Here is a 24,390-nt window from a genome sequence, read left to right on the forward strand (position 1 = left end):
CATAATGCATGTGTCAAAAAAGAGTGTATATAGAAGCTGGTATTCTGATTTTGTGCGATACTAACGCTGTCGGAATCTGCAAAGTGACTGAAGACGATATTCCGGCGGTATCAGAGTCACAAGAATCGAACATCAATTGTCTTGCACACACACTCTCTGATATCTACATTGTTCAAGAGTCTGTAGAATTATGCAGGTGGTGTGGGGGTCGAGATTTAATGTGAAGCTTTCGCAGATACGCAAAATGCAAGACACGAAAGTATTGACCGATTGGTTGTCGAGGCTTCCCTCAGGCTGACTGTGCATCTACTAAGGTACCCTAGGTAAAGTACCTATACCTTAGCGGTCTTAGCAGTTAGTAAAGGCTGCGAACATTGGGAGAGTCATAATGTAGTCGGTGGATGATGTTTGCTCGCCTGTTTACGACCAACACCCTGTATGAAAAAACCACCAGAGACTAAAGCATAAAAGTATGCTTACGCTACAGCGGATCCATAATCGGATCCCAACGACAGAGGCCTTGCCTCTTCGCCCCGCCATTCCACCCAGGTCAAGATTCGAGTCTCTGCCCTTCGAGCTTCGACTCCAGATATACAGCCTACTGCTCGACGGAAAGCCCCAGTACTGTCACTTTGAAAAGGCAGTGGGTGGCCGAAGCTATTCCACTCCCAAGCTCTATCCCGCCATCCTCGCCGTCAATCGCTCCATCTCCGCCGAAGCCTATCCCGTTCTGTACGGGGAGAACACCTTTCTCTTCCTCGGTACTACGCAGATTGCCGATCATCTTAACATCAATCACCAATTCCTCCGCCGTCTTGTCGGGCTGCCCAAAATTCATGACCCTCCCTACTCCCCAAAACCTCTCGTCATTTGATCAAACACGTCGCGGCCGCGCCGTTGGAACTAGCCAGAAATGACTGGGTTGGTCGACTGCTTGGACTGGCACCCGCGATCAAGACAATCGAGTTTGACTTCTGGGTTGGCTTCGCAAGCATTCCCACCCTCGATGCATCTATTCCTGCAATCAAAAGTCTCATCGGTGCTTCGACGCAGACCTTCCGCATTGGGACTCGAGATTTCGATGCCTACCACGGCTCCGGATTTCGCTTTTCGCGCAGAAGGCGGGTAGAGCTGCCTGGCATGATATTAGCCGTGGTCGACCTCAAGGGCCTCGACCATGTGCAAGAGAAGAGCCGTCTGGTTCACAAAGCCTTGCGTTTCATCATCGAAATTATGGGACAACGGCCGCCGATGCCGAACAATACTATTTTCCCTGGCCAAGCGCTGGTATCGGTAGAGTATAGAGTGTTTTTACACAAAGATTTTGCCGGTTTTTGGTCGTCAGATGAGTTCACAGTCGAAGCTGAGACTCAAGGGTAGACTTCGATCGACACTAACGGCCAAAGTTTCGAGATTGGGTGGTGGTGCAAGAGCATGACATGGCGACGCTCGGGAACGGGTCGTGTCAACACCAAGGTGTTGTACGGCTACAAGGGTTGGTGGCCCTCCGTAGCGGGTGCAATTTGCCCAGAAATCTTGCAATGGGGGGATTCGAGGACGTTCATTTAAGTCACGCTATTTCTGTTATTTGTCTGTGTAACTGAGGATCTATTGATTGGGTACATGACGAAACAGGATCAGATCAGATCTCTGTTGAAGAGATACTGATTACATGCGGGTAAAGCAAAATTCGGACCTCTGTTGAAGAGGTCGTCGCAGAAATCAAGAACATCGACCGTGTTTGCGAGTCCCAGCAACCAGATGCTCTCGCGAGGAATAAAGAAAATCACAAGCGCTTTTGTCCATCATCAAGGGTAGTGGCATCTATTGCAAGCAATTAGAAGCCGTATCACCCGGTCAAATTCTTCTGGCAACCGATCTTATTGTGGCTCAGGCAAAACATCCTGCGGCATGGGGGTTCCTTGGATCCGCCTCAACGCCGTCCTTCCGCTGGGCTCCGACGCTGCTATCCGAGCTCTTCCCAGAAAAGGGTTGCCCACTGCGGATTCGACTGCTCATTCTATCCGCAGTAGAGACCCTGAAATGGAGAAGAACGCGGTTTCAATCATCGCAACCAGCGAGAGGACCGCGATGCGGAAGCTCCGAGGATCCCCCATGCAAAGGCTATATTTACAAAGTCACATTAACTCGCATAGCGTTTCACCAGAGGTGGGGTGGGGGAGAAAGGGGATACGTTACTGGCTTGCGCTTGGGGCCCACCCTTCAAGTTGGCACCAATCCCAACGTGTTCATCACACGTTTGACAGTATTCATGTCGCTGTCCAAATACACCGCTCCTAGAACAGCCTCAACAGTGGCAGACATTGTGACCGGAGACACGTGGCCCAGCGTCGAAGGGTTTTGATTGACGAATGCCACCAGACCAGTCGCACGGCCAATTCTATCCAAGTTGAGGTTACCCCCAACTGCCTGTCGGATCTGGTCAAATCGAACTGAAATAAAGTCAGCTCGTGACCTCAGGCGATCCTTCGTCATGTATTTTTGTCACCCCGAGCTTCCATCCCCTCGTGCCACGCTTCTGCGATCGCAAGGTCAAGCACCCGGTCGCCTAGCACCGCGAGACGTCTGTTCCCACCAACGAGTGTTCGATTGCCTATAGTCTGGACCGGCGACCCGGCGGCTTGAAGCGCTTCCCATATCGTCCAAGGATCGCTAAATTGATAGCCAATGATCTCCTCAACCCCGCGAATTTTGTCCATCATATTTGTGTCTTCCATAGCGAAGGCCGATCGGGGCGCAATTGGAAAGAACGAAGTGACGTGTTAGACAGACTTATATAATCAAGTATAAGTAGGTCTAGAGTTATGTAGTAATGTGGACTTAGTAGTAGATAAATATATTTTCGTATATGGATCTTGTAGTAAGACGAATTCTTACGGAAGCAAGAAGGAAAACGGGGGCATCGCCCTCTTAAGCTTCTATGCCAAAAGCCTACGTATGCCAAGAGTCATGGCCACACTGCGGCTTCGCCCGGAAGCTGAGCAACCGGGTAGCAAAAAAGCCCGCACACCGCCATCCCGGAAATAAGAGGAACCAATGATGTACGTCCCAGAGAACCAATGATGTACGTCCCAGAGGTAGAAGGATAACTGCTATGTATGACTGATGTAGAGCCTAATATCTACCATGGCCAAGGCCCACTAGTGTTATTGGCTAGACAACCTCTATCAACTACTATTAAATAAATAATAAGAGTCTTACGATTATATTTATATCTAGTTAATACTCTAATTTATATTATATTCTTTATAATATTCTTTATATTTATAAATCGATCTAGACGTATTAATACTCTTAATATTAATAATCTTAATAGTTCTAGATTCGTAATAATCTTTCTTTATAATAAATTAAAATCTCGTAGAATTTAAATTACTCGTATCTTAGATAATTAATTTAAATTTAATTACTAGCTAAGTATTAGAATTAATATAGATATAATATTAATATAAATAAGATAAATAGAATAATAAGACTATCGAATTATATAGATAAAAAGAAGATATAATATAATAGAAGATATCTTCGCTAAGATATTAGATTATAGAATTAAGTAATATATTAAGAATACGCTTATAATATTAAGAGACTTACTTAGAATTTAAAAACGATAATAGAAACTATAGTAGAATTCTCTATTTAGATTTATTTCTCTTTATTAAATAAGAAGTTTATATAGATTTTAACTAAGTTATAGATATATTTCTCTTTATAATATTCTTATAAAATATAATCTTTATAATTAAATCTTCTTAAACTTTATCTTCTTAATAATTAATTATAATTTATATACTTATTTTAGCGTAGCGAACTCGAATTTATAATTAATTATATATATAAATTTAAGATTTTTAAGCTTAGCTCTATCTTATTCTATTATACGAGTAAAGGCCTATGAATTAAATTCATAATCATTTTTTTTTGATCGGGGCTGTCGAGTAAATTTTGGTGAGCGATCTTTGATAAGCGATATCTGAATTCCTTATCTTTAAATATCTATAAGACTAAATTTAGTAATTCTTTTTTTATCTAAAAGCTCACATTATATTCTATAGTTTAAACCAAAAATTTTAAAATTTTAATAGAAAACAAAAAAGTTATTCTAAAATCAAATAATGTACACCTGTTTTTTGATTAGGGCTGTCGAGCGGATTTTGGTGAGCGGACTTTGATGAGCGATATTTGAATTCCTTGCGCTTTAATAATTATAAGACCAAATTTCAAAATTCTTAAAAATTCGGAAAGCGCAGACTGCGCTCCAAAATTTGAAGTTTAAAATCTTAAAAAGTTAATAGAAAACAAAAAGTTTTTCTATATGTTAATAATGTACACCTATTTTTTTGATAGTTGCGGACGCTAATTTGTTTACCCGCGGTGTCTAACCAAAAAGCGTAGACCTGACGAATTGATGATTGGCTGCACATACAAATTCAAGGTTTTCTAGTTCAGCCCTATCTTATTCTTTTATATATACTGATATATTAATTATTATTATTTAAAAAGTAAAAGTATTACTCGTAGTATTTAGAAGTAAGTAATTTAACTTAATAGCGCCGAGAGAGTTAATTAATTAAACTACGATTTTCGCGATAAATTAAGTAGTTTAATTAATTAACTCTTTCGACGCTATTAAGCGAGATTACTTACTTCTAAATACTACGATTAGAATTATTAGATAAATTATATAGATAAATTTAAATATATTTAAAGTTATATAGTAATATAAACTTAGTAATAGATAAATATATATTTATATATAGATTTTATTATAAGATTAATTCTTATAGAAGTAAGAAGAAAAACGACTCCCTTAAGCTTCTGTATTAAGTCTACGTATATTAAGAGTCTTAGCCACACTACGGCTTTACTCGGTAGCCGAGTCCCCTTTAGGAACCTCAGCTAACATGACGTCTGATATGTGCTGACGGATGACGATGGAGGTACGAAAGGAGAAAGAGAGGGCGGTGAAGGCTTAATAACTACTGGCTCCGCGAATGCAGTGTCTACGTCGTCATAGCAACGGCATCCAATCGGAATTGTCGGCTTTGCCTTCGAAGATCCACTCTTGCTAATCGAAATTGTCGCCTGGGACAATCATGGTTCGCACATCGATCAACCAATCACACACACAGCGACCAGGCCATTCAAATGATACGCTGACCGGAAGTTTGCACTCGAAATTGCCACCACGGCCAGCATGTTATAACCGGAACATGCTTATTTGCAGACTGACGGCTCTACTAAAGGATCTACCCTCGTACTGACCAATTTATATCAATCTGCAACGCTAACCACGTCTGATGACGAGAAGTAGAAGAAGAAGTCCAAATTAGGTCACGACTAATTTCCAATCCGTATCAAGATAAGCCAGTCTCAAAATCTTCTTGATAGTCAGCCCCAACACAAGTGTCCGGTCCCCAACACGCCCCTAGCTCTCTCACATTCGCAATACTCACCATATTATCGTCCGACGCGATCTCTTTCGTCAACCGATATCACTGAATCAGTTTATATATTTGTTCTAAGGATTGTCTTGAAGCTATCTGTTGATCTCCAGCAATCGTAGAGATGAAATGGATAAGAGCTGGACTTCGTTTGCTCCGACCGCCGTTGAACCCCACCCCCTTCAGCAAGATTCAAGTTACTGTCGGCGGGAGAAAAGGACAAATCTAGAGCCTCGGAAAGAAATAGTGTGTCTTCGAATGCGTCATCGTCTGCGCTCGACTGCTTCGTTAGCATTTTCTTGTGATAGAGTGCCGGCCATGGGGATATGCTCGCTTAGTAGCTGATAAGGGCGCAATCGAGGTCCTAAAGAGCTGGGAATGAAGAGAAATGGAATACTCCCCGATTGGCTAGGATAAAATGTACATAGCTGCACTGACACAAGACTTACACATTGAAGATCAGCGAGACAGCTCATTGCGCATTGAATAGAACATTTCCTCTAAACGCAGATGAACAGAGCCATTCACACCGCGCCACATATCTCCACGATATCTGCTACATAAATCGATTATCACCCAACAGATCAAGAAAGACCCTGAAGAGAACACGAAGTACCACATAAACGAACGCACCATTCGACAGCACCCCGCCTCCCTACCTCTCGTACGCTTTCCCTCCCCCTCATCCTCACCATACGGTTCATCAAACACGTCCAAACATCCCATCGCCGCATCTGCTCCAGGCTCACTCTTGCTCCTTTTCCCAAGGACCCCATCGCACTTTCCCAGCGACGATTTAACCCCGCTCATACCCGTATCCAGATAAAGCGCGCCAAGGATAGTCCTAACAAACATAACCATCGTAACCTCCTCCGCCTCAGCGACCTTGGCCGAACACGTGTAATCGGAAACGAGGACTTGTACCAAGCCGACCCTCTCACCAATATAGCGCGGGAGATTATCACCTGCCCCTCGTACGCACGATAGTCTCCAAATCTGTATCCCAAGTCATTATAAGTAATTGAAAACTCCAGATCCAGCATTCGAGCGAGAAACCGACAAACGTACATACCTTCAGCACTCTCTGCGCCGTATTTGACATTCTCCGCCAACGCAAGACCGATCGCGAATCCCCCAATAAGAGTCAGACGTTTATTACCATCAGGGGAAGTTCCGTTGTCGGTCATGCCCGACACGGATGTCCTGATGCCTTGCAGAGCCTCCCACGGAAGAGAGGTTTTCTAGAACCGGTGAAAGATGATATCCTCGATACGTTTGCGAGTGAGGGCGATGCGGGGGGTTACTTTTTCGAGTCGTGCCGCCATAGTTGTGGAAGTTATGGTGAAGAATAATCAATACTGGGTGGAGTCTGAGCGTGCCATGCAGCTTGGAAAAGAAAGAAAGCCTGTCTAGAGGAAACCTATCCCGAGGATCGTTGGAACGCCATATGACTTGAAGAAAATGGACCTATCCAACATCATCACCACGGATTGCGGGGCTTGCAGAGCCTCCCATAACTGAAAGCGAGTGCGAGAACAACGACCGATATCGACTGCAGTTAGTCTAAACATATTCACGGGCCTCGACGATACGCGTTCTCCCCAATCCACATCCCGTCCGTCTCCTCTTCCGTCCTCACCTATCACCCCATGGTTGTTCTCATAGTTACTCATCAACTAATCCCACCTCCCAAACAATTGCTCTATTGCGAAGAAACAATGAAAAAAATCTGAGCACAAAACCCCTCAGTCCTTCTCAACCCACTACGAGCGCGACAGTAAGGAATAAGACCACCTTGAAGAAATCGAGTCAAGGGCGAAAACAAAGCATAACCATCTACCACCCAACCGCACCCGTGCCCAACCTCCCACCAAAGAATCTCAAACGAGCAGGTAGCCCGCAAAACATGACTTCACACCGCCAGTCAACCAGCCCCTCATCCCTTATCCTCATGACCCTGCAGAAGGCCGACGAATCACCGCTGGGCAAATTACAATTCTACCCCAAACCTTGATCCTTAAATTCGACCCATATTTTTACCCCATGGGGTGATGGATGCATTCTTGGGGTTGAAATGTAATTTACATGTGCAGGTCGGGGCGTCCGGCGGGGACTGACCTCCTGCGCTTCTTGTAATCTTATCATGATAATTTGGGTTCATTTTTAGGGTTTAAGGCTCCCGTTTTTGGGTAAGCCGGATCCTGTTTTATTATTTACATTGTATTATTTTCTACCCAGATTTGAATGTATTTTGATTTTGGTTTCAATCACCGCTTCATCCCTCTGCAACCAATTCGGCAATCCATTTCACTCCGTTCCAACCAGGAGCTCGACTCCCCATTCCCTTCCGTACGCAAAATGATGCTTCCTCTCGGGGTCCAACACCATCGTCTGGAGCGGACTCTGGAGCTTGGATAGAAAGAGTACGTTGTAGTGAAGTGTTAATTCTCTCACTCAAGAAGAGACGGCTTTGAACGCGTTCCTTTTCTCTTCTTCCTCGCTCGAAAGGACTGGGACTATAAAGTTCAGACGAAGAAGAAGAAGGAAAAAAACGGTTCGCTATACCACATCCTCGCATCCTACCCTACTTACCTTCATACCTCTCGATCACATGCGATTGAATCAGGGCCGTAGGTAGATCAGTGATGCAATTCGACGGTCAAATATGAAGCCAGCCGTCAATCAGAAGAGAGGAAAAAACGAACCAAAGCGTTAAATACGTCTACAAACGTATTTCCCCTACTCGTGATCCCTCAGTCCTCGCCGATACTACATCTCACATCTCATATCTACGAAAAACCAGTCAAACAAGCCGTAGAGAAAAAAACAAGAGAAAAAAAATCTGTCAAAGCACAAGCTTCCCAGCCAAAACCATTTCTTATTCTCACGCATCACACACACACACACACACAGAGGCCACATCAAGATAAGTCCAAACAATTGGAATATTCCAACGCCGGCCAAAGCAACCCCAGAAGCCCGTGTCCACAGGCCTATTCTCGCACCCCGACACCAAGAACCCTTCCATGGCCCACGACATAGGTCTGGAGCGAAGATACTAGGTCGCTATGTACAAACAGGCAAGCGTGAGTGGATGAGTGAGTTGGTCAGAAAACAATAGCTGTGCAAGAGATAGAGATCGAAAGATCGAAAGAAGCTAGCTAGTGCAGAACAGGTAGGTGTATATGTGTGTATGCATGCAGCTCGCGTTGAACACGTGTCTTCTTCCGTGGACACATGTCTGAACAACACGCGACTATATCACTCAACCCGTAACCCCGTCCCACCATGTCGAGACGTCCAGTTTCGATGCAGCGCACCTACCACTTCCCCCCTCCCCCCTTTTTACCACATACAACCTACGCCGCCCCAGCCCCGACGCCCTCCCCCGCAACCGCCCTCTCCGTCTCCCCATCAAACATGCGGAACCGCGCCAACACGCCCCTCAAGCCCACGACGCCGCCGTCGCAGAAGACGGCCCCGAGGACCGCCCGGACCGTCCGGGCGAGATGGGTCGGGGCGTCGGGCCCGTCGAAGACGGGGCCGAGCTCCATCATGTGGCCGAGCTGGACGACGGAGGCGTCGGTGGCGACGGCTTTGGATTCGGTGGCGATTTCTAATAACACGGATCAAAATCAGTTTTAGAGATCAAAAATCATCGATCGAGTCAGCAACGAATAGTCAGCGCTGCTCCAAACTCCCCTTCCCTCTCCTTCCACCCCCATCCCCATCCCCACCAATTCAAGAAAACCTCACACCCACCCCTCCACTCAGCCCCACGCGCGAAGAAAAAATCCGCGACCGTAAGTTCCAACGCCGCGTTCCCCACAACGGCGAGGCGTTTATTCCCCTCCTCGACGGAGCGCGCGTCCGTCCTTTCTACGAAATTGAGGGCGTGGTCGTGGAGGGGGGAGCCGGGGGTCTGGAGCGCCTGGCGGAGGTAGATGGGACGGTGGAAGAAGTGGCCGAGGGTGGGTTCGATGATGGCGAGGACTTTCTCCATCTTGGGGTCCGGGGCGCCGGGCGCGGGCGGTCGTGCTGGTTCCGTCATGTTTGGGATGTCGGTCGGGTAGGTTTGAAGGGTTATGGGGGAAGTGAAAAGGGGGAGAAGATGGTGTTGGGTGAGTCTGTGATGAAGATGGTGAGAGTTGAGATGGCGATGTGGTGTTCTGAAAGTCAAGCGGGTGCTCATGGCTCCTTATATCACAACGCTCGTGACGGTTGTCTCACAGGCGGGACACGTCAGACAGACAATGTTTCTCCCGTCAAGCACCTGCGTCAAAGACGAAAAGCTGAAGCATAATTCACCAATGAAGCGGGTGAGGGTGTATCTAGCCACAGACGGGATCCCGATGCTTGAAACAAGATAGGTTCAAGTTTTGAATCCCTGGACCCATTCCCTAGTCAGGAACATTCCTCCGAGACGTGAAAACAACTGAGTGGCAAGATCGGAATGAGCAGCATCTGGTTGGACTTCTATCAGACCAGGCAGTAATGGCAAAATCCGCGCCATTTGTGAGACAAAGTGGTAGTCGTTTCGGTCATGGGGAAATGTCCTCAAACCTGTCAAACGCCTTCGGGCTGTCAAGCGATCAGATGGACGCTGAAATCAGTGTAGCAAGGGGAGTGAGGATTGTAAGGGTTGTGAGATACGAGATCTTGGTAGGGATGACTGATTCTCAGTATGAGTTGAAAAGCTTGCTCAATGGAATAGATCTTAGTGATACTCGGTAATGAATGGTTGTGGAGTCTTTTTGAGTTCCTAATGCATCTGCTATGATATCCAAATTATAAGGGGAGCTTGATGTTTTTGTGGAGGGAAAGGGGTTGGGAATAATCCTTCCTCCCATACTCGTCGCCCTCTTCTCGGTGACATCACATACCTTTCGTCACCCGGTCAAGTTGCAAGCCGAAAACAGAGATAGACTTCTTTGGACTCAAGCGGCCAACCACTGATGGAAATGCCGCTGCACATCACCATTCGTGAGTACATAGACCGGCGACTCAAACAACCATTTCTTAATCGTTTCCATGAAGCTCAAGTCGCCCTGGTACTTATGGTGAAAAGCAGGGGCCGAGGGAAAATAGAGTGTTGGTGCTCATATCTGATTTTAGCTGGGTCCAATTAAGGAGAACTTTATCTCCGAGAACATAGATTGTAGATGGGCGAACCGAACTCACATAATCCAACCCGAGTCAGCTCGCTTTCCGTTTCTAAAACTCTGTACCGTGCAAGAACTGACTCCGGCCCCGTTTCTAATTTCCCCGTCTGGATATGCATATGATAGACGCTGGCCTCAAAAGCGATGTTACGTTCGAGAAACACGTCTAAGAACGGCTTCCCATGCGCGTCTTCCACAAAGGCAAACAGACCTAGTATAGGCTCCCGCTCGACAAACCACAGCATGTTCTCCAACCCTGCAAGATTTCGCTCTCCGAACAAGTCCAGAGAGGGTCCCAATACCAACGCAGCTGCTATCGTTAGATCGCACCTGTTCCTCCGTCTGCCGTGTCGCGACTTCCACAGCGCAGACAGCAACAACTGCTCGCTGAATATGGGCTGGAGCGCAAAAGCTGCAGGGCGATAGCCTCCCGATCCATTCAAACTGCGCCGTCATACTTCGACTCCTGTGCCGATAATTGCAGGTTGAGAATTTGGTATTTGTTCTTGCCGTATTTGCTGAGTAGCTCGTTGGTATAACTAGGGAAGCTTTGAGCATGTAGGAGAGGTGGGAGAAGGTCGTAGAGCTTTATCAGACGTACTCCCGGGTCCCAGGCCTGGTTGACCGGCCTGGAGAAGATGCTGTATTGCGAGCCACAGGTTTCCATATCTTCGAATCATTTGGTGAATTGGGAGACTTGGCTTGTATCGGAAAGGAGTATGGCGACATCGATGTTTTTAATGTCGGTGCAGAAACAACGTAGTGATCTTGAGAAGGCAATTATGTCCTGAAAATGGCCTTGCCTCGCTTTAGTCAGTCACGGTATCTCTGAAATAAGCCGGCCTAACTAATACTGCCGCCCGTGACCAGACACCGAACGCTACAGTCGGCGAATATTAGCGAGTCCTCCCGAGCGTGGCTTCACCAAGCCTTAATGTTTCTGGGACAGCTTACAAAAGTAGGTACGATGATGGTGTACTTCATCGCCGAAAAGTCCCACGTGGCAAGTTCATCTTCAATGCCAGATTCCTCCGAACAAAAAGCGACTAAACGGTCTTCATAGTAGCGTGGGGGCGAGTAGACGAAAGTCACTCCCTATCATCCCAATCGTTCATTCAAATAGAACCGCCCATCTTTCCTTGAGCTGCTCAGAAATTCTCCAACCACTTGGATCCCAGCTCTGACTTCCTACCGCAATACAACTAGAAGAGCTGGTCAAATCAGGACAGAATGTCTCGTCATCAACCAATCCAATGAAGAGGATCAGATTGTGCCTTGTGATGCATTCTTCGGACCTCATTTTCGATTCCCACTGTACCTCAGTAGGATTTGTTTGCTGCGAAACAGCCGTCGATAATATCGAGGCCCTCAATCGCAATTGGCTTAACAAGTCCCGAAGTCGCCAATATAGCTGTAGTTATGTGGCAGATAGGTATACAATTTGCTGGTCCGCAAGGCCAAGTGTTCCCCGAGTCAAGCCTGTTGGATGTCCCATGGGTAAACGCGTTGGCGAAATAAACACTGATTCATGCCAAAAAGATCAAGGGCGCCGATACTAACAAAGGATCAACCGGCCGGACTTTCACAGCACTGGTGGTATCCGAGTTGCAGACGTGTGGGGAGTCCTGTTCGAACCGAATTCAAGGCCCACGAAAGGACGGAAGTACAACTCAACCATAAGATTATGCCGGTGAAGTTTCGAACCGTTAACTTAAAAAAAGGGCTGCCGGCCTTGTAGGGTTCTACGACACCTGACAATCCTTGTGTCCTCAAGCTCACCAATTTTCCTCCGCATAACAGGCAGAGGACGCCCCCCAATCCCAACAACTAAACTGCTCGAAAGAATTGAAAAAGGAAAAAATGCTCAGTCACCGAGGCGAGCGAGCGGGATATCTAGGCCCAGACAAGATCGCGACACGTGAAACATAACAGACCGAGCTCTCGCATGCAGCAGCGCGGGTGGATACATGTATGTACCCCTTTTATTTAGGTGTACAACCCCCAAGACTGTAAGTGTCCCGTATGGAACCCTCACCCTCCCAATCCAGACATTGTCAACCCAAGGCACTGACAAAACTATCAACGCATCAGCTCTCCTTTTATGCCTCGAAAAATGTCGATACTTCGACCAGCAGGCACCAAGCCTTATAGTGCCTAGCAATGATAATACACACTGCCTCATGCCTCCTTTAAAACGAATAGCTAAAGAAGGCAGGGAAGGGGCGGCGTTTCGACTGATCCGTGACTCTTCAAGGGGCGCGTGCATGCAACTGCAGCCAACCGGAATGAAAAGGGAAACCATTCCGATGGTGAACGGGTAAACCATGCAGAAGCCGCCGATAGCGGTTCCATTCTCTTGACTCGAAGATTGAGTCTTACACCGAACGCATTCCGAGGCGATCCCTCCAATTTATACGTACAGTAGAACCTTTCGATTCAGTATTTCGATCCTGCGACCATTCTCTCGACCCACACATCGACATGACGTCTACATCTCTCTCATTCGGGGCGCTCCAAACGAATGTCCACGTTGGCGACCCTGTACAACTCCAATGGTTCGGTAATGAATCTGTGAGCATACTTTTCTTTTCCGACGCATTCACGGGCGCAAAGTCTAACGCCCCAAACACTCAGCCTATAAGTTCGACACTCTGCCTAGACAGATTTAGATCGTTCCCGATCGTCTCTGTCATCGGTAGCAACATCACGGGCGAGTCATACACGTGGACGCCAAGTGACTCCCTCTCGACCGATCATTATAAGATTGAGCTCACGCAACAGAACGAAGACAGCGTAATGAGTCTTGATATAGCACTTGGTGGAGGCGAGACTAACAGCGATCTATCGGATTCCTACGAAGTCCCACCTTCTGGTGACAACGCTGTTTCCTCCACGGAGTCTACCGAAACTGCATCCTTTACGCAAGCCTCGGCCGCAGCCTCAACTAGCTCATCAAGCAAATTGGCAAGTGGGCACAGTTCCCCATTGGCCCCCTTGACCGCAACAGTGACTGCGCTGGCCCTACTGCAACTACTCTGGCTAGTACGGCCCCCTCACCAGACGGACAAAACATTTCAGTGCTCCAGCATGATGTTGGTGATGGTGCTATAGCGGGGATAGTAGTCGGCGTCGTTATATTCGCACTCCTGACCATGGCATCGGTAATGCTGTGCTTGCGCCGCCGACGCCGTTTCACGCAAAGAGCCGTCTCCGAGCTACCAAGCCATCAGACGGACGCTGAGACCAAATCAGATCCGAGGGCTACGATCTGGATTCCAGAGCTTGGTCAAGAGGGAGCTGTGTCTGGACCCCACGAGCTGGCAGGCACACCCACGCCTCTTGAATTGCATGGAGTGACTGAGCCATACCTCGCGGAAGGAAGATTATTCGAGATAGGGAACCCGGAGTGAGCTGTTACATACGAGCTCACAGGGTTGGCGCATTTAGTAATTTCAACAGGCAGTGAGGACTTCGGCCCATTCCATTGCGACGAGGCTCAGGGCTTTCGACGATGCACCGGGTGGGCCTCGTAGCGAGGCCTCGTATTTGTCATCATGAATGAGTTCCATGGACGGCAAACAGAGAAAGTTGTCGGTAGCAAGCAACATACATACTCGTGCTGCATCAGCATGTGGCTCTTAATTCGACTTCGTCCCTTCTAGAGCCATAGAGCTCTTTTGTCTCGCCCACCCGCGCCTGTATATAGCTACCGTACATACTCCAGGTCTGTGCCGCACAGGCATAAGAGTTTCTTGACGCTGGAATACGATAACATGTCTGTTCGGACCTGCCAGCCCCGGGGTTGAGACAGCCCGATCACATATACCTATATCCAGCCGTGCTCATGACGCTCGTGACAGTGCCTATGAGACAGATAATACTGTGAACAATGATGCCTAACGGCCAGCAGCTGGTATGGCTTTTGAAAGGCTCGGTTAGGTGCGGTTGAACCTCTACGCCCAATCGATGTCTGGCGATTTGACCTCGACGCGCGGTCAAATTGATATATCGTAATATTGATAGGAATGATGATCGCGGGACCGAGCATATCAATTTGAAAGATGTACGTGTGATGGAAAATCGGCGTTTGCCATATTGTAGAACCTGTCAGTTCTCATAGATTGCAACGATCCCGAGCGGTCTGATGGACGTGGGCGCAAGGCGAAGGGTGTTTCCGTCGCTGAGGGATCATCCTTTGAGTTTGCCTGTTGACCGTGCTCCAGTATTTAAGGTGGGAAGAGTAGTAGACAACGTGATTCGAGAATTCGAAATATTGTATGCCAATAGGGCAACGTGGAAGTCGTGGGGGAATCAATAGTGCTAGAGGTTGCGTGAGCTGGCCTAGTTCTTAGCCTGCATTCAGCACCCGTTCAAACGTGATCCCATCAGCAAAGTCTTTGCCGGCGTCGAAGCACATGGCTGATGCGTACCGCGGTTTTAACGACAGTTGACCAGACCAAGAATGGAGCGTATTGTCCGATGCTTGTCGAGGCTAGACACCGGTGGACCTCGCTTGGAGAAATTGGCGAACGAAGCTTACGCAGTGCTCCTACTGTGAGACTTGTTGTGATCAACTCCAGCACAATGTCGTCAGTCGTATGCACAACAGACAATCGTGTTGGCCCGGTGCGCACGCAAGTTTCTATCCCATCGATCATCATCATCCAAAAGGCCTGCGGTCCAATCGCCATCTTAAACTCCCAGCCGCTGGCTCCACCACCGCAAGGGCCGTGGTACGGAGTTATCACCGCAAATGACCAGCAAATGACTGATAGCTACGATCATAATGCTACAACATAGCGGGCACCAGTGCCACGGAGCCTTGCCTTAACTTGCGAACGTACCGTTAGAGCCGTGAAAGCAAATCGCATATGTTACACTAAAGTTCGGGCGTGTTTGAGCACCTGGATGGGCTATCCTGGGAAGTCTTCCAGGTTTGTTTGTCTTATCCTGATTTTTGGGAACCCTGTAGCGTGAATGCTACTGACGTAAACGGTGTAGGTTGCTGCTGAAGGGGTTCTAGGTGTACAACAAGATATGGACGTGGTGGAGCTTGTGGTCCTCAAATGGCCATGTCGAGCGGCCAAGGTCTAGTCTCGTGTCTCCCCCTAGGGGCTTCGGATCTGTAAGAGGCCGCTTTAAAACGTGATTGTTGCCTGAGATGTGCTGCTCCAGACATTCGCAAAGCTCATCTCTGGCCATCATTCACCCACTGCCCCACTCCACCAGCGCTCTCGAATCCTCCTCCTCAACCTCCAATACCGCCTCAATCGGAATAGTCTTCCAATCATGGCTCTTCGTCGAGAACTTCCTCAAGTCGCTATTCTTCGGAAAAACATGCATATGCAAATGCCCCACTGAATTAGCCGGATATGCGTGAAAAGCGAACTCGAAATCGTCCGGGTTGCATCTCAAGAAGCTGTTACTCAGCATGTCAAAGTCCTTTATCAGCGTAGATCGCAAGCTCTCACAAGACTCGGCGTTCCTGTCGTTAGATGCCAGCTTGGTGTTTTGCTCGTCGAAAGTAGAGCGCACGCGTCTAAGAAGCTTTGGTGAGCCGTCTTCGGTTTTCCAGAAGGTGATGAAATGCTCTTTCATTTCTTTGAGCATGGCGGAGTGGTTGGCTGTAGCGTCGGGGTCGACGACGTTGAAGATGCGCTTGCGAGGAATTACGAGGCAGTGGCCGAAGCCTTGGCCTTCAGGGGTGTTTTCACCCGGCTTGAACTCTGGGTACTGGCGTTTGTCGTAACTAGCGAGATTACCGATGATATACGAGTCTTGAGACTCGGAGAGGATGAGGGAAGAAGGGTTGTGGGATTCGAATTCCTGCAAAGTAAATATAAGATACGACAAGGCTAGCAAGGGAGTAGGCAGGGTAGAATTACAGAGAACCAAGTGTCGCTCTTTGCGAAAGGCTTGCTGCCAGTCGCTTTACCAACCAAATTTGGAGGGATCATTCCAGAACTACTGTGACGAGCGATAGTGCGATCAGCATTCCAAACCTTGCTAATAAAGATTGATGCTCGTTGTGAGGCATCATGCAGCTTGACACTGTCTGGAGCGGCTCTCCTCCAAGGACATTTAGGCACTTACAGTTCCACATAATCATAGTCGTCATTCTTAGCCTTCCACTCCCTCAGCTCCTCCATGGCCCGAAAATTCCTTCTGAAGTCATCTCGCTTGTTTCGGTACAAGTTTTTGCGTTCCTGGAAGATCTCTGGATCATGCAGGTCGACGTCTGAGTCCGTAGCGTGCGACATAGCATACGCCACGATACAAAGAACGAGGACAACGGCGCCAACGGTGGCAAGGCTCATGTTATAAATTAAGGAATACTCAAAATTATTGGACTGCGCTTTCCTTGGGAGAAGCAAATAAGAGAGAATCAGAAGGGGAAAAGTAAGGATAGCGATCCCTTCAACACCCCAGGTGGGAATGATAACGTTCCAAATCGACCCTGTCGGCCAAGGCTCGCTGAATTGGCTGTGGTTGTTATGCTTTGAACGCCACCAGCGGACAGCATTCGACTCTGTCGCGAATTCAGTATCGATCATTCTTTCCTTGCCTTGCTTCAACTCTGCAACCGTATCCGATCTATGTTGGGAGTGGGGAAGTGTCTCAGCATCGCCGTTTGCGGACGACTTCCTATGCCGGAGGCTCAACAGGACAGAAAAAGCTGGGGAACGATACTGAAAACAGTAGATATGGCTAGTATATAGCGTACGCAGAGACCAGATAATTGACTACGGTGGTAGAAGGGAAGATGGAGAACAGAGAGAAGCTGGTGGTCCCAGAAGCCTAGCGATTGGTCTTTGGGAAGGTGAAAGAGGGGATGCTTCAAATTTATGAATAGATATTATTTTTTTTTGGTGAGTAGTGTTGCATAATAGGGCGGCAGGGTGCAATGTAGAAGTGTTATTGAAGTATTGTATAAATTAAAGGGAAAAAAAAAAAAAAAAAATAAAAAAATAAATAAGGGGAAAAAGGGGAAAAAAAAAAAATTTTATAAAAATTTTTAAAAAAAAAAAAAATTATTATTAAATTATTTAAAAAAAAAAAAAAAAAAAAAAATTGGTCCCAGAAGCCTAGCGATTGGTCTTTCGGGAAGTAGCCGTAAGGCTGAAAGTACACAGCCACAATAACATTGCTCTTCTGCCTGTAGAAAGCAAAGGATGAATCTTAACAAGCCTAGTCAAATCAAAGCGTAGGGTATCATAATTACAATTGAATCGAATTGAGCATCGGACGCCTAGGTAGACTACAGTGCATGGGAAATCCCGTGTGACCTTCATGAGATCAGACTGCCTTTGAAGCGCCCCACCCTAGTGGAAGAACCCTCTAAGATCCCATCATGCGTGCGACAAACATATCGTGACAAGCCCGTCCTTTAGTCCTCCATCGCATCATCTTCCTCGCTTTCGGCCTCGCTCTCTTCTACGTCTTCGACGTCGAAGTCTGCATCAGCGGCTGCCTCCTCGGCCTCTTCAGCCTGAGACACCTCTTCACCTTCCGCATCTTCCATATCCTCGTCACCTTCTGCATCTTTTTCGTCGTCCTCTTCTTCGCCATCTACTTCCTTGTCGCCTGGTGCATCAATCTCGACGCCACCTTTTGTGGCTTCCTCCTCTTCATCTTCCTCTTCTTCTTCTGATTCAGCTTCTTGGGCTTTCTTGACCTCGTCGCTATGTCTCGTCCGCCGAGGCGTAGCAGATGCCGCTCGATTCTGGCGGCCCAGTGTGCCTGGGGTTGCGGATTTACCCTTGCCGATCCCCAAGCCAGTGGCAGCCCTTCTCATAGTAGGTGTGGCACTCGGGGTAGTTGCACCGTTTAGTGCAGACTTGCGTGGACCTCCTCGCCATCCACCCCGTCGCGGACGGGCCGTGCCAGGGATTGGAGGGAACACTTCGTATCGGGTGGGTGGGATAGAGGGAGTGGATTGCAGAGATGGTGTATTTGAGATGCCATTTGGTCCCGGAGATGGTGGTATGGGTTTGGTGGGTGTATTTTTGGGTGACGAACGATTTAAATGAGGCGTGGAGCCCAGCTGGGCGTGTAGTTGTGCAAGAGTTGGGTCCATCTGATCGGCTGCATTGGATGAATCGCTGGCATTTCCGTTGAGTTTCGGTTGACTGTCGTCCGCGTCGTCGATCGCGCTCTCAATAGCTTTGCTGGCGGCTGCGTGAGCGGCCAGAGCATCAGCCTTAGCAGTCTGCTGAACGCCCTCTTCTGGCGCTACTCCCTTATCCTCCTCTTCGTCTTCTCTAGGCGCAATAGTAGGAAGCGCTGGTGCAGTGTCGTAGTGCGCGAGATTGTTGCGGCCCATAATGTATGGGGTCCAAACTAAAGCATCGCGATTAATATTAACGTACTGCTTGCTCTCCCAATCCTCGATGCATTGCCGAAAGTAGTCATGGTCGAGCCTCAAGGCATACGAGTGGGTGGTTGGATCACGGACGAGCGCCCTTAGACCTTCCAATGCAGCGACTATGTCGTCGGCCGTCATGCCAGTTCGCTTTGAAAGCTCAACTATGCTTATTGGTGTCTTCTTGTCGACCAACTCGTACGAGAGGACGAGGCGCCAGTAGTTACGGTAGGAAACCAACCCCATGTCGGAGAGAGGCTTTTCTGGAGATCCAGTTTTGCCTTCCACGAGAGTGAGGAGGTAAGAAAAGCTGATGAGGAGATTGCCATATCCTTTGCGCTGGTGTATAGGAAGTGTCAGGATGCAGGATACGTTGTTAAGGCTACTGGGCCGCTTTTCCTTGGAAAAGTAGCCGACAAAATGACAACCATATTCATCGTACTCAGTCATGACATAGAAGAGGAATGGCTCCACGTCGTAGTAAAGAGTCTTGGATCCTAGGAAGAGTTTGGCGAGCAGACAGAGATTCTGGCAATAGACCGGGTTTTTGCGGCCGTCGACTTCGAAGACGGATATAGAGCCGTCTCGGTAGATCTCATCCCCGGGAGGATGCTTCGCGGGGCATTTCAGCTTGTGCCGCCATGCAACAAAATCCGAATTCATGTACTTCAGACAAAACTCGCAAATGTATAGCACGCGATTTCGACTGTATTCCTCTGGATATGGCGCAGCATACCAGGTCTCTATCTCATATCCACCAAAGTTGACGCATTTGATCTTGCTTGGCGGCCCCGCCAATTTTTGTGTTCGGGCCTTTGTTTCGCCCTCGGCTTCAGAAGCTGCAAGCTTCTGTTTCCAATCGTCTTCAGCTTTTTGACGAGCTTCATTAAATTTTGCCCGATCAGCTTGCAAGGGCAGGGTTTTTGAAGTGTCAGCGTCAGCTTCGGATAAAACACCACCGTATGGTTTGGATTTCAGCTCATCATTCTCACGTTCATGGAAGGCGTAAAAGGGTGTTGCATAGTGGGTGGAGATTACAGGTGCTGGGCGCTCACGCTCCCGTTGGACTTCAGTGGTTGACTCTCGCGGGCGTGGTTTTTTCTTTTTGGATTTTGGTTCAAGCCGAGCGGCAAGCTGTGCTGGGTTCAAATGAAAAGACACCACGATACTTTCTGTGCTTCTCTTGACTATCGATGCAGACCCACGGCCGATATCTTCTGACTTTCGTCTCTTAGAAGATCGCGAAGACCTTGGTGGTCTAGCCGAGGTGCTTGCATCAGCGTCGTCTGCATGTTCAGCTTCGTCGACCTCATCCTCGTCCTCAGCAAGCCCACCTGGGATGAGGCCCGCGGATTCTAAATCTCTAGCTAACACGCTGTTCTTCCTTGATCGTTTCTTGGGCTCATCCTCTTGTTGTTCTGATGAAGCTTTGCGTTTTCGCAATGAGCGAGAGCCGTCCAAAGGGTCGTCATCGAGAATGAGATTGTTGAAGACATTATGAGAGCCAGGTCTTGACCCTCCGCGCGTTTGGGGCAATAGGTCTCTGGTGAACTTGGTAGCTGATGACCTTCGCTGTGAGGCAGCTCCAGGAGTTGAAGGTTCAAGAGCATTGTCAATACATTCCGGACATCTCCACTCTGAGGGATCTGGAAAATATAAGTTGCCATTAATTTACGGAGGGGAAGGTGACAAGTCTTGACTTACCGTCGGTTGACTTGAAAGATTTGGCGTCTCGGGCACATTGCCGGTGGGCTGCAGGCTCGTGGTTAGCTCGAGGGTTTAGGAACAACCGGGAGATCAACGTAAAGCTTGTTTTGAATTTCTGGATATCAAACATTCTTTATCACTTACAGTTATCTCCGCAAACAGAGCATGCCATGTATTCTTCAAAATCTTCGCTCGGGTCGTTTTCTTCATCGTTACCGCAGAACCTGTGTTTCGATCAGCTTAAGAAAAAGGGTTATGATGTTCTCCGGAAAAGAGTTACACGCAGTTGTTGCGATTCGCAACTTCCACCGAGGCACCCGATGCGCCCTCACTCGCAGCCTCCCATTGTTCGGCGACCATCGACTCTGCATCACTCGAGGCCTTGTCTGAGTCATCATCTTCCGCAGCACTGCTCTCCTCCACATCTGACGCAGGTTCCTCCGCATCACTCTCCGCATCCTTCGCTCTTTTTCGGTTTCTTGCGGAACTTCTGACCGAGGGTTTCATATCGATTTCCTCCTCTTCTTCTTCCTCATCGCTGTCAGGCTCCACATTGGGATCCGAGTCTTCCTCTTCATCCTCTTCATCTTCCTCATTTGCGCCTGCGGCTGGTGTTTCCGCATTTACCTCATCTGCCGACTCCTCGTCACCCTCGGCATCCATATCGCTGCCTATCGCATCGTATGCCATACTTCGAGTCCGAGTCTCCAACGGCGCTGCCACCGCGGCCATCGTCAACACAGTAGTCGCCAGCGTGGCTACAGCTTGACTGCGCTACCACAGCCTCATATCATGACATGTTTCCCCACTCGTAGACGATAGGAATAGCGAGAGAGGCAGGTGGGGTAAGGTGGATCAAGCTCAAGGATTCGGTGGGGCTCAGGCCAGCGAAGGATCCTTGTCTTTGGCCACAACCATCCAAGTCGGCACCCTCGGAGTTCTTCGCGATTAGAGTAGCAGGATGGGCGCTTGTTAAAGTAGAGGAATGCTGGATACGATGGTGGATATGGTCTGTCAGCAGAGTTTGCCCAGGTCTCTCAACCGCGGCCGTCGCGCAAATTCTTGGTGGTGAACCCGCGCTTTGGGGCAGGATCCCGACTCAATAGATTCGTAAGGCTTTTGCGACGCGTGAATTTGGCCTTGACAGAGCTGCAAAGGTGATCGTAGACCGGGGAGAGCGACTTTACTGCCGCCCCTACAATGAAATGAGGTTCTACGGCGGCCAAGCTCGCGCTGACTAGTCGTATTTACCTCCAAGTGCAACGATTTGAGCTAGTCCCACAACGAATAAGTTTGAAGGAATGCCGTCGCCTTGAAACTTATTCGAGTCAATGAGAAGATAATATTTGCCCGCACAATATCTTTGTCAAAGTGATTTGCCGAGATGATATAGCTGGATCAGTTTTTGGTGGCTTTATAAAATACCGGTAATAATCGTACCACGTACTAAGCTCAAAATTCACCTCATCGCGATTTTGACCCCTCCTCATTGAACGCTTTTATCTTTGTCAAATTGTATCTCTGCATGCAGTAGCGCGATCACGAGTCTTACAGGACTCCCAGACGTCACCTATCGATCTTTTGATGAAGCCGTAGCCAATATGGGTGTCCCTTTCGAAGCTCTCCTTCCTTTTGGGATCATGCTTGCCGTACGAATCTCTCAACCCCTCAACAAGACACGGGCACTGACACATCTCATAGATGTTCGGCATCTCAGGAGCGGGCCTTTCCAAGATCAGACACATGCAGAATGGAGGGAAGAGAGCAAGGCATTCGATAGACCAATGGGACAGGCAGAGTGCGCATACATACCCCCATAGGCGGCATAAGCTCTAGCTTACACGATTGGCAGTGATGGATCGGGACAGGAGGTTGACGGGATATCTACGAGGGCAAACCGATAAGGTGGTCGCGCCTCCAGGTTTCGAGCTGAACAATCCTTGGCGGGTATGCATCCTTGCCCCTGCGGAAGCCACGCATTCGTTGACAACAAACAGACGGAGAAGCGCATATACTAGGTCCCGAATCATGGAACACATTACGATCAGATCCTCCATCTACTCTTTCATTCTTTCAACTCAGTGACCATCCCTCCAATCCCTCTTCTCTCCTCATCCGTCAATCTCAACCCAAACACATCCCGCAAAGCCTGTACCCTCTCCTCCTCCGTCTTACACGTCCTCAAATGCTCCGTCTTCCCCTGCACCCTTCTCTTCACGTCACCCCCACTCAAAACTAATGTCCCCACCACATCTTCCCCCTCCAAAATCATCTTCACAGCTACAACACTATACGTGAACCAGCTCTTCCGGCTTTGACTTGTCCAAAAGTTCATAACCTCGTAGTCCTTGGGGAGGAACTCGAGTTCGGTGAAGCAGTACATTGTCTGCCACTCTGACTGCGGGTCGATGCGGTGTTGATATTGCCAAAGTTTTTGATTTGGGTCGGTGTTGTGAGGAATATTCTCGTGGACGAGCCTCGCCTCCGCTGGCGCTATGTGCTGAGTGGGAGCAGCAGACGGGTTGAGCAGCAGCGGCTGGATTGGACCATTGCCGCCAAAGCCCACGTCGAGCATGTACTTTTGGCCGGAGGAAAGCGTGACTATATTAACCATATGGGACCAGCCTTCCCACCTATCCTCTCCGGTCCCATTGGCCCCTGTATTCACTCGGGCACCAGCACTGAACACGTTGAAGCCCAAACTCCGCAGTACGGTACCGAAGAAGCAGTTATTTTCCATACAGTAGCCTCCATGGCCTCGGTCAACCACTTTGTTAAATAAGTAGCCTGGGTCTAGAGAAATCGTATGATCTCGAGAATAATGTAAGCTTAAGTTTTCAAACGGGACGGTAGCTATCTGATGTCTTTGCAATTGAGTGAGGAACTTGAGGGCATTATTGCAATGATGCAATTTTCCCGGTGCATGAAATAGATCTTTGGAATCTTCAGGCAGAGAAATGTGCTTGAGATACTTTGAAATCTGATCCGCATCATAAGTGGGTCTTGCAGATTTAGCAGACATTATAAGTATCCCTGGTAGTGATGAAGGGGAGAAGACATCAAAGCACGGAAAATATATAGTAACGAGACACCCTCCCTACATTACCTGGCTACTCACATTGATGTCATCTCTAATACTCTAGCCGGTCCCCGGAAGCCGCCAGCCTCGAAGTTTTTGGGCGACAGACCTTGGCCATACCCGCAGACTAGACTCCTATAAAAGGTCTCCAGTGTGATGACCAAACCAAAAAGAAAGAGGATGAATGTGCCGAAGCGAGAAACGGCCTCACTTTCAGCGCCTTCGGATGACGAACAGACCTCTACAGTTTCACGATTTGGTGGTTGTTGATTTCAAGATATTTTACAGTCACATTACTCGTACACACCTCGAGGAGGAGAGGTCAAGGACAGTGACAGCCAGCTAAGCCAGTACTGGTCCTAGTGACAGCGCAAGTGTCCTAGCAAAAGCAACTCCAACACATATTCTCATGCGACTATGCAGGCCGCAGAAGATAATATACGGGCGTCTGGTGATGCTTCCCAAGAAAGTTATTGCCTTTTCAACCAGCGAAGAATGCAAACGGCATCGACCGATGATCCCAAACGTCTCAGGAGCGCCGTCAGTGACCTTCACCTCTCCCCATCCTTCCTCCGGAAGACAAACCCTTTGACACACAGCTCGTATTCTTTCACA

The 24,390-nt window shown here is 48.2% G+C and overlaps 9 protein-coding genes across 9 annotated transcripts; 4 read left to right on the plus strand and 5 right to left on the minus strand.

Moving 5' to 3' along the window:
- Positions 1–472: 472 nt before the first annotated feature.
- On the plus strand, positions 473–1,380 carry HO173_003855 (uncharacterized protein; the record flags this gene model as incomplete). Its single annotated transcript, XM_037305779.1, has 2 exons — positions 473–761; positions 908–1,380. 2 exons carry the CDS (start codon positions 473–475, stop codon positions 1,378–1,380), a joined length of 762 nt encoding a protein of 253 aa, XP_037166972.1.
- Positions 1,381–2,223: 843 nt separating this feature from the next.
- On the minus strand, positions 2,224–2,738 carry HO173_003856 (uncharacterized protein; the record flags this gene model as incomplete). The annotated part of the gene is made up of 2 exons (XM_037305780.1): positions 2,224–2,453; positions 2,510–2,738. 2 exons carry the CDS (start codon positions 2,736–2,738, stop codon positions 2,224–2,226), a joined length of 459 nt encoding a protein of 152 aa, XP_037166973.1.
- Positions 2,739–8,824: 6,086 nt separating this feature from the next.
- HO173_003857 (uncharacterized protein) lies at positions 8,825–9,516 on the minus strand (the record flags this gene model as incomplete). The annotated part of the gene is made up of 2 exons (XM_037305781.1): positions 8,825–9,081; positions 9,228–9,516. 2 exons carry the CDS (start codon positions 9,514–9,516, stop codon positions 8,825–8,827), a joined length of 546 nt encoding a protein of 181 aa, XP_037166974.1.
- Positions 9,517–13,108: 3,592 nt separating this feature from the next.
- HO173_003858 (uncharacterized protein) lies at positions 13,109–13,738 on the plus strand (the record flags this gene model as incomplete). The annotated part of the gene is made up of 1 exon (XM_037305782.1): positions 13,109–13,738. The coding sequence occupies one exon, from the start codon at positions 13,109–13,111 to the stop codon at positions 13,736–13,738; it is 630 nt and encodes a 209-aa protein (XP_037166975.1).
- Positions 13,739–13,779: 41 nt separating this feature from the next.
- Positions 13,780–14,037, plus strand: HO173_003859 (uncharacterized protein; the record flags this gene model as incomplete). Its single annotated transcript, XM_037305783.1, has 1 exon — positions 13,780–14,037. One exon carries the CDS (start codon positions 13,780–13,782, stop codon positions 14,035–14,037), a length of 258 nt encoding a protein of 85 aa, XP_037166976.1.
- Positions 14,038–15,832: 1,795 nt separating this feature from the next.
- Positions 15,833–16,944, minus strand: HO173_003860 (uncharacterized protein; the record flags this gene model as incomplete). The annotated part of the gene is made up of 3 exons (XM_037305784.1): positions 15,833–16,453; positions 16,513–16,594; positions 16,721–16,944. 3 exons carry the CDS (start codon positions 16,942–16,944, stop codon positions 15,833–15,835), a joined length of 927 nt encoding a protein of 308 aa, XP_037166977.1.
- Positions 16,945–18,014: 1,070 nt separating this feature from the next.
- On the minus strand, positions 18,015–21,428 carry HO173_003861 (uncharacterized protein; the record flags this gene model as incomplete). Its single annotated transcript, XM_037305785.1, has 4 exons — positions 18,015–20,635; positions 20,694–20,741; positions 20,841–20,920; positions 20,977–21,428. The coding sequence occupies 4 exons, from the start codon at positions 21,426–21,428 to the stop codon at positions 18,015–18,017; spliced, it is 3,201 nt and encodes a 1,066-aa protein (XP_037166978.1).
- Positions 21,429–22,297: 869 nt separating this feature from the next.
- HO173_003862 (uncharacterized protein) lies at positions 22,298–22,714 on the plus strand (the record flags this gene model as incomplete). Its single annotated transcript, XM_037305786.1, has 4 exons — positions 22,298–22,345; positions 22,398–22,494; positions 22,549–22,643; positions 22,694–22,714. The coding sequence occupies 4 exons, from the start codon at positions 22,298–22,300 to the stop codon at positions 22,712–22,714; spliced, it is 261 nt and encodes an 86-aa protein (XP_037166979.1).
- Positions 22,715–22,761: 47 nt separating this feature from the next.
- On the minus strand, positions 22,762–23,718 carry HO173_003863 (uncharacterized protein; the record flags this gene model as incomplete). The annotated part of the gene is made up of 1 exon (XM_037305787.1): positions 22,762–23,718. The coding sequence occupies one exon, from the start codon at positions 23,716–23,718 to the stop codon at positions 22,762–22,764; it is 957 nt and encodes a 318-aa protein (XP_037166980.1).
- Positions 23,719–24,390: the final 672 nt, after the last annotated feature.

Source organism: Letharia columbiana, assembly GCF_014066305.1.
Source record: "Letharia columbiana isolate WasteWater2 chromosome Unknown Sc0000010_s0, whole genome shotgun sequence".
Classification (NCBI taxonomy): domain Eukaryota; kingdom Fungi; phylum Ascomycota; class Lecanoromycetes; order Lecanorales; family Parmeliaceae; genus Letharia; species Letharia columbiana.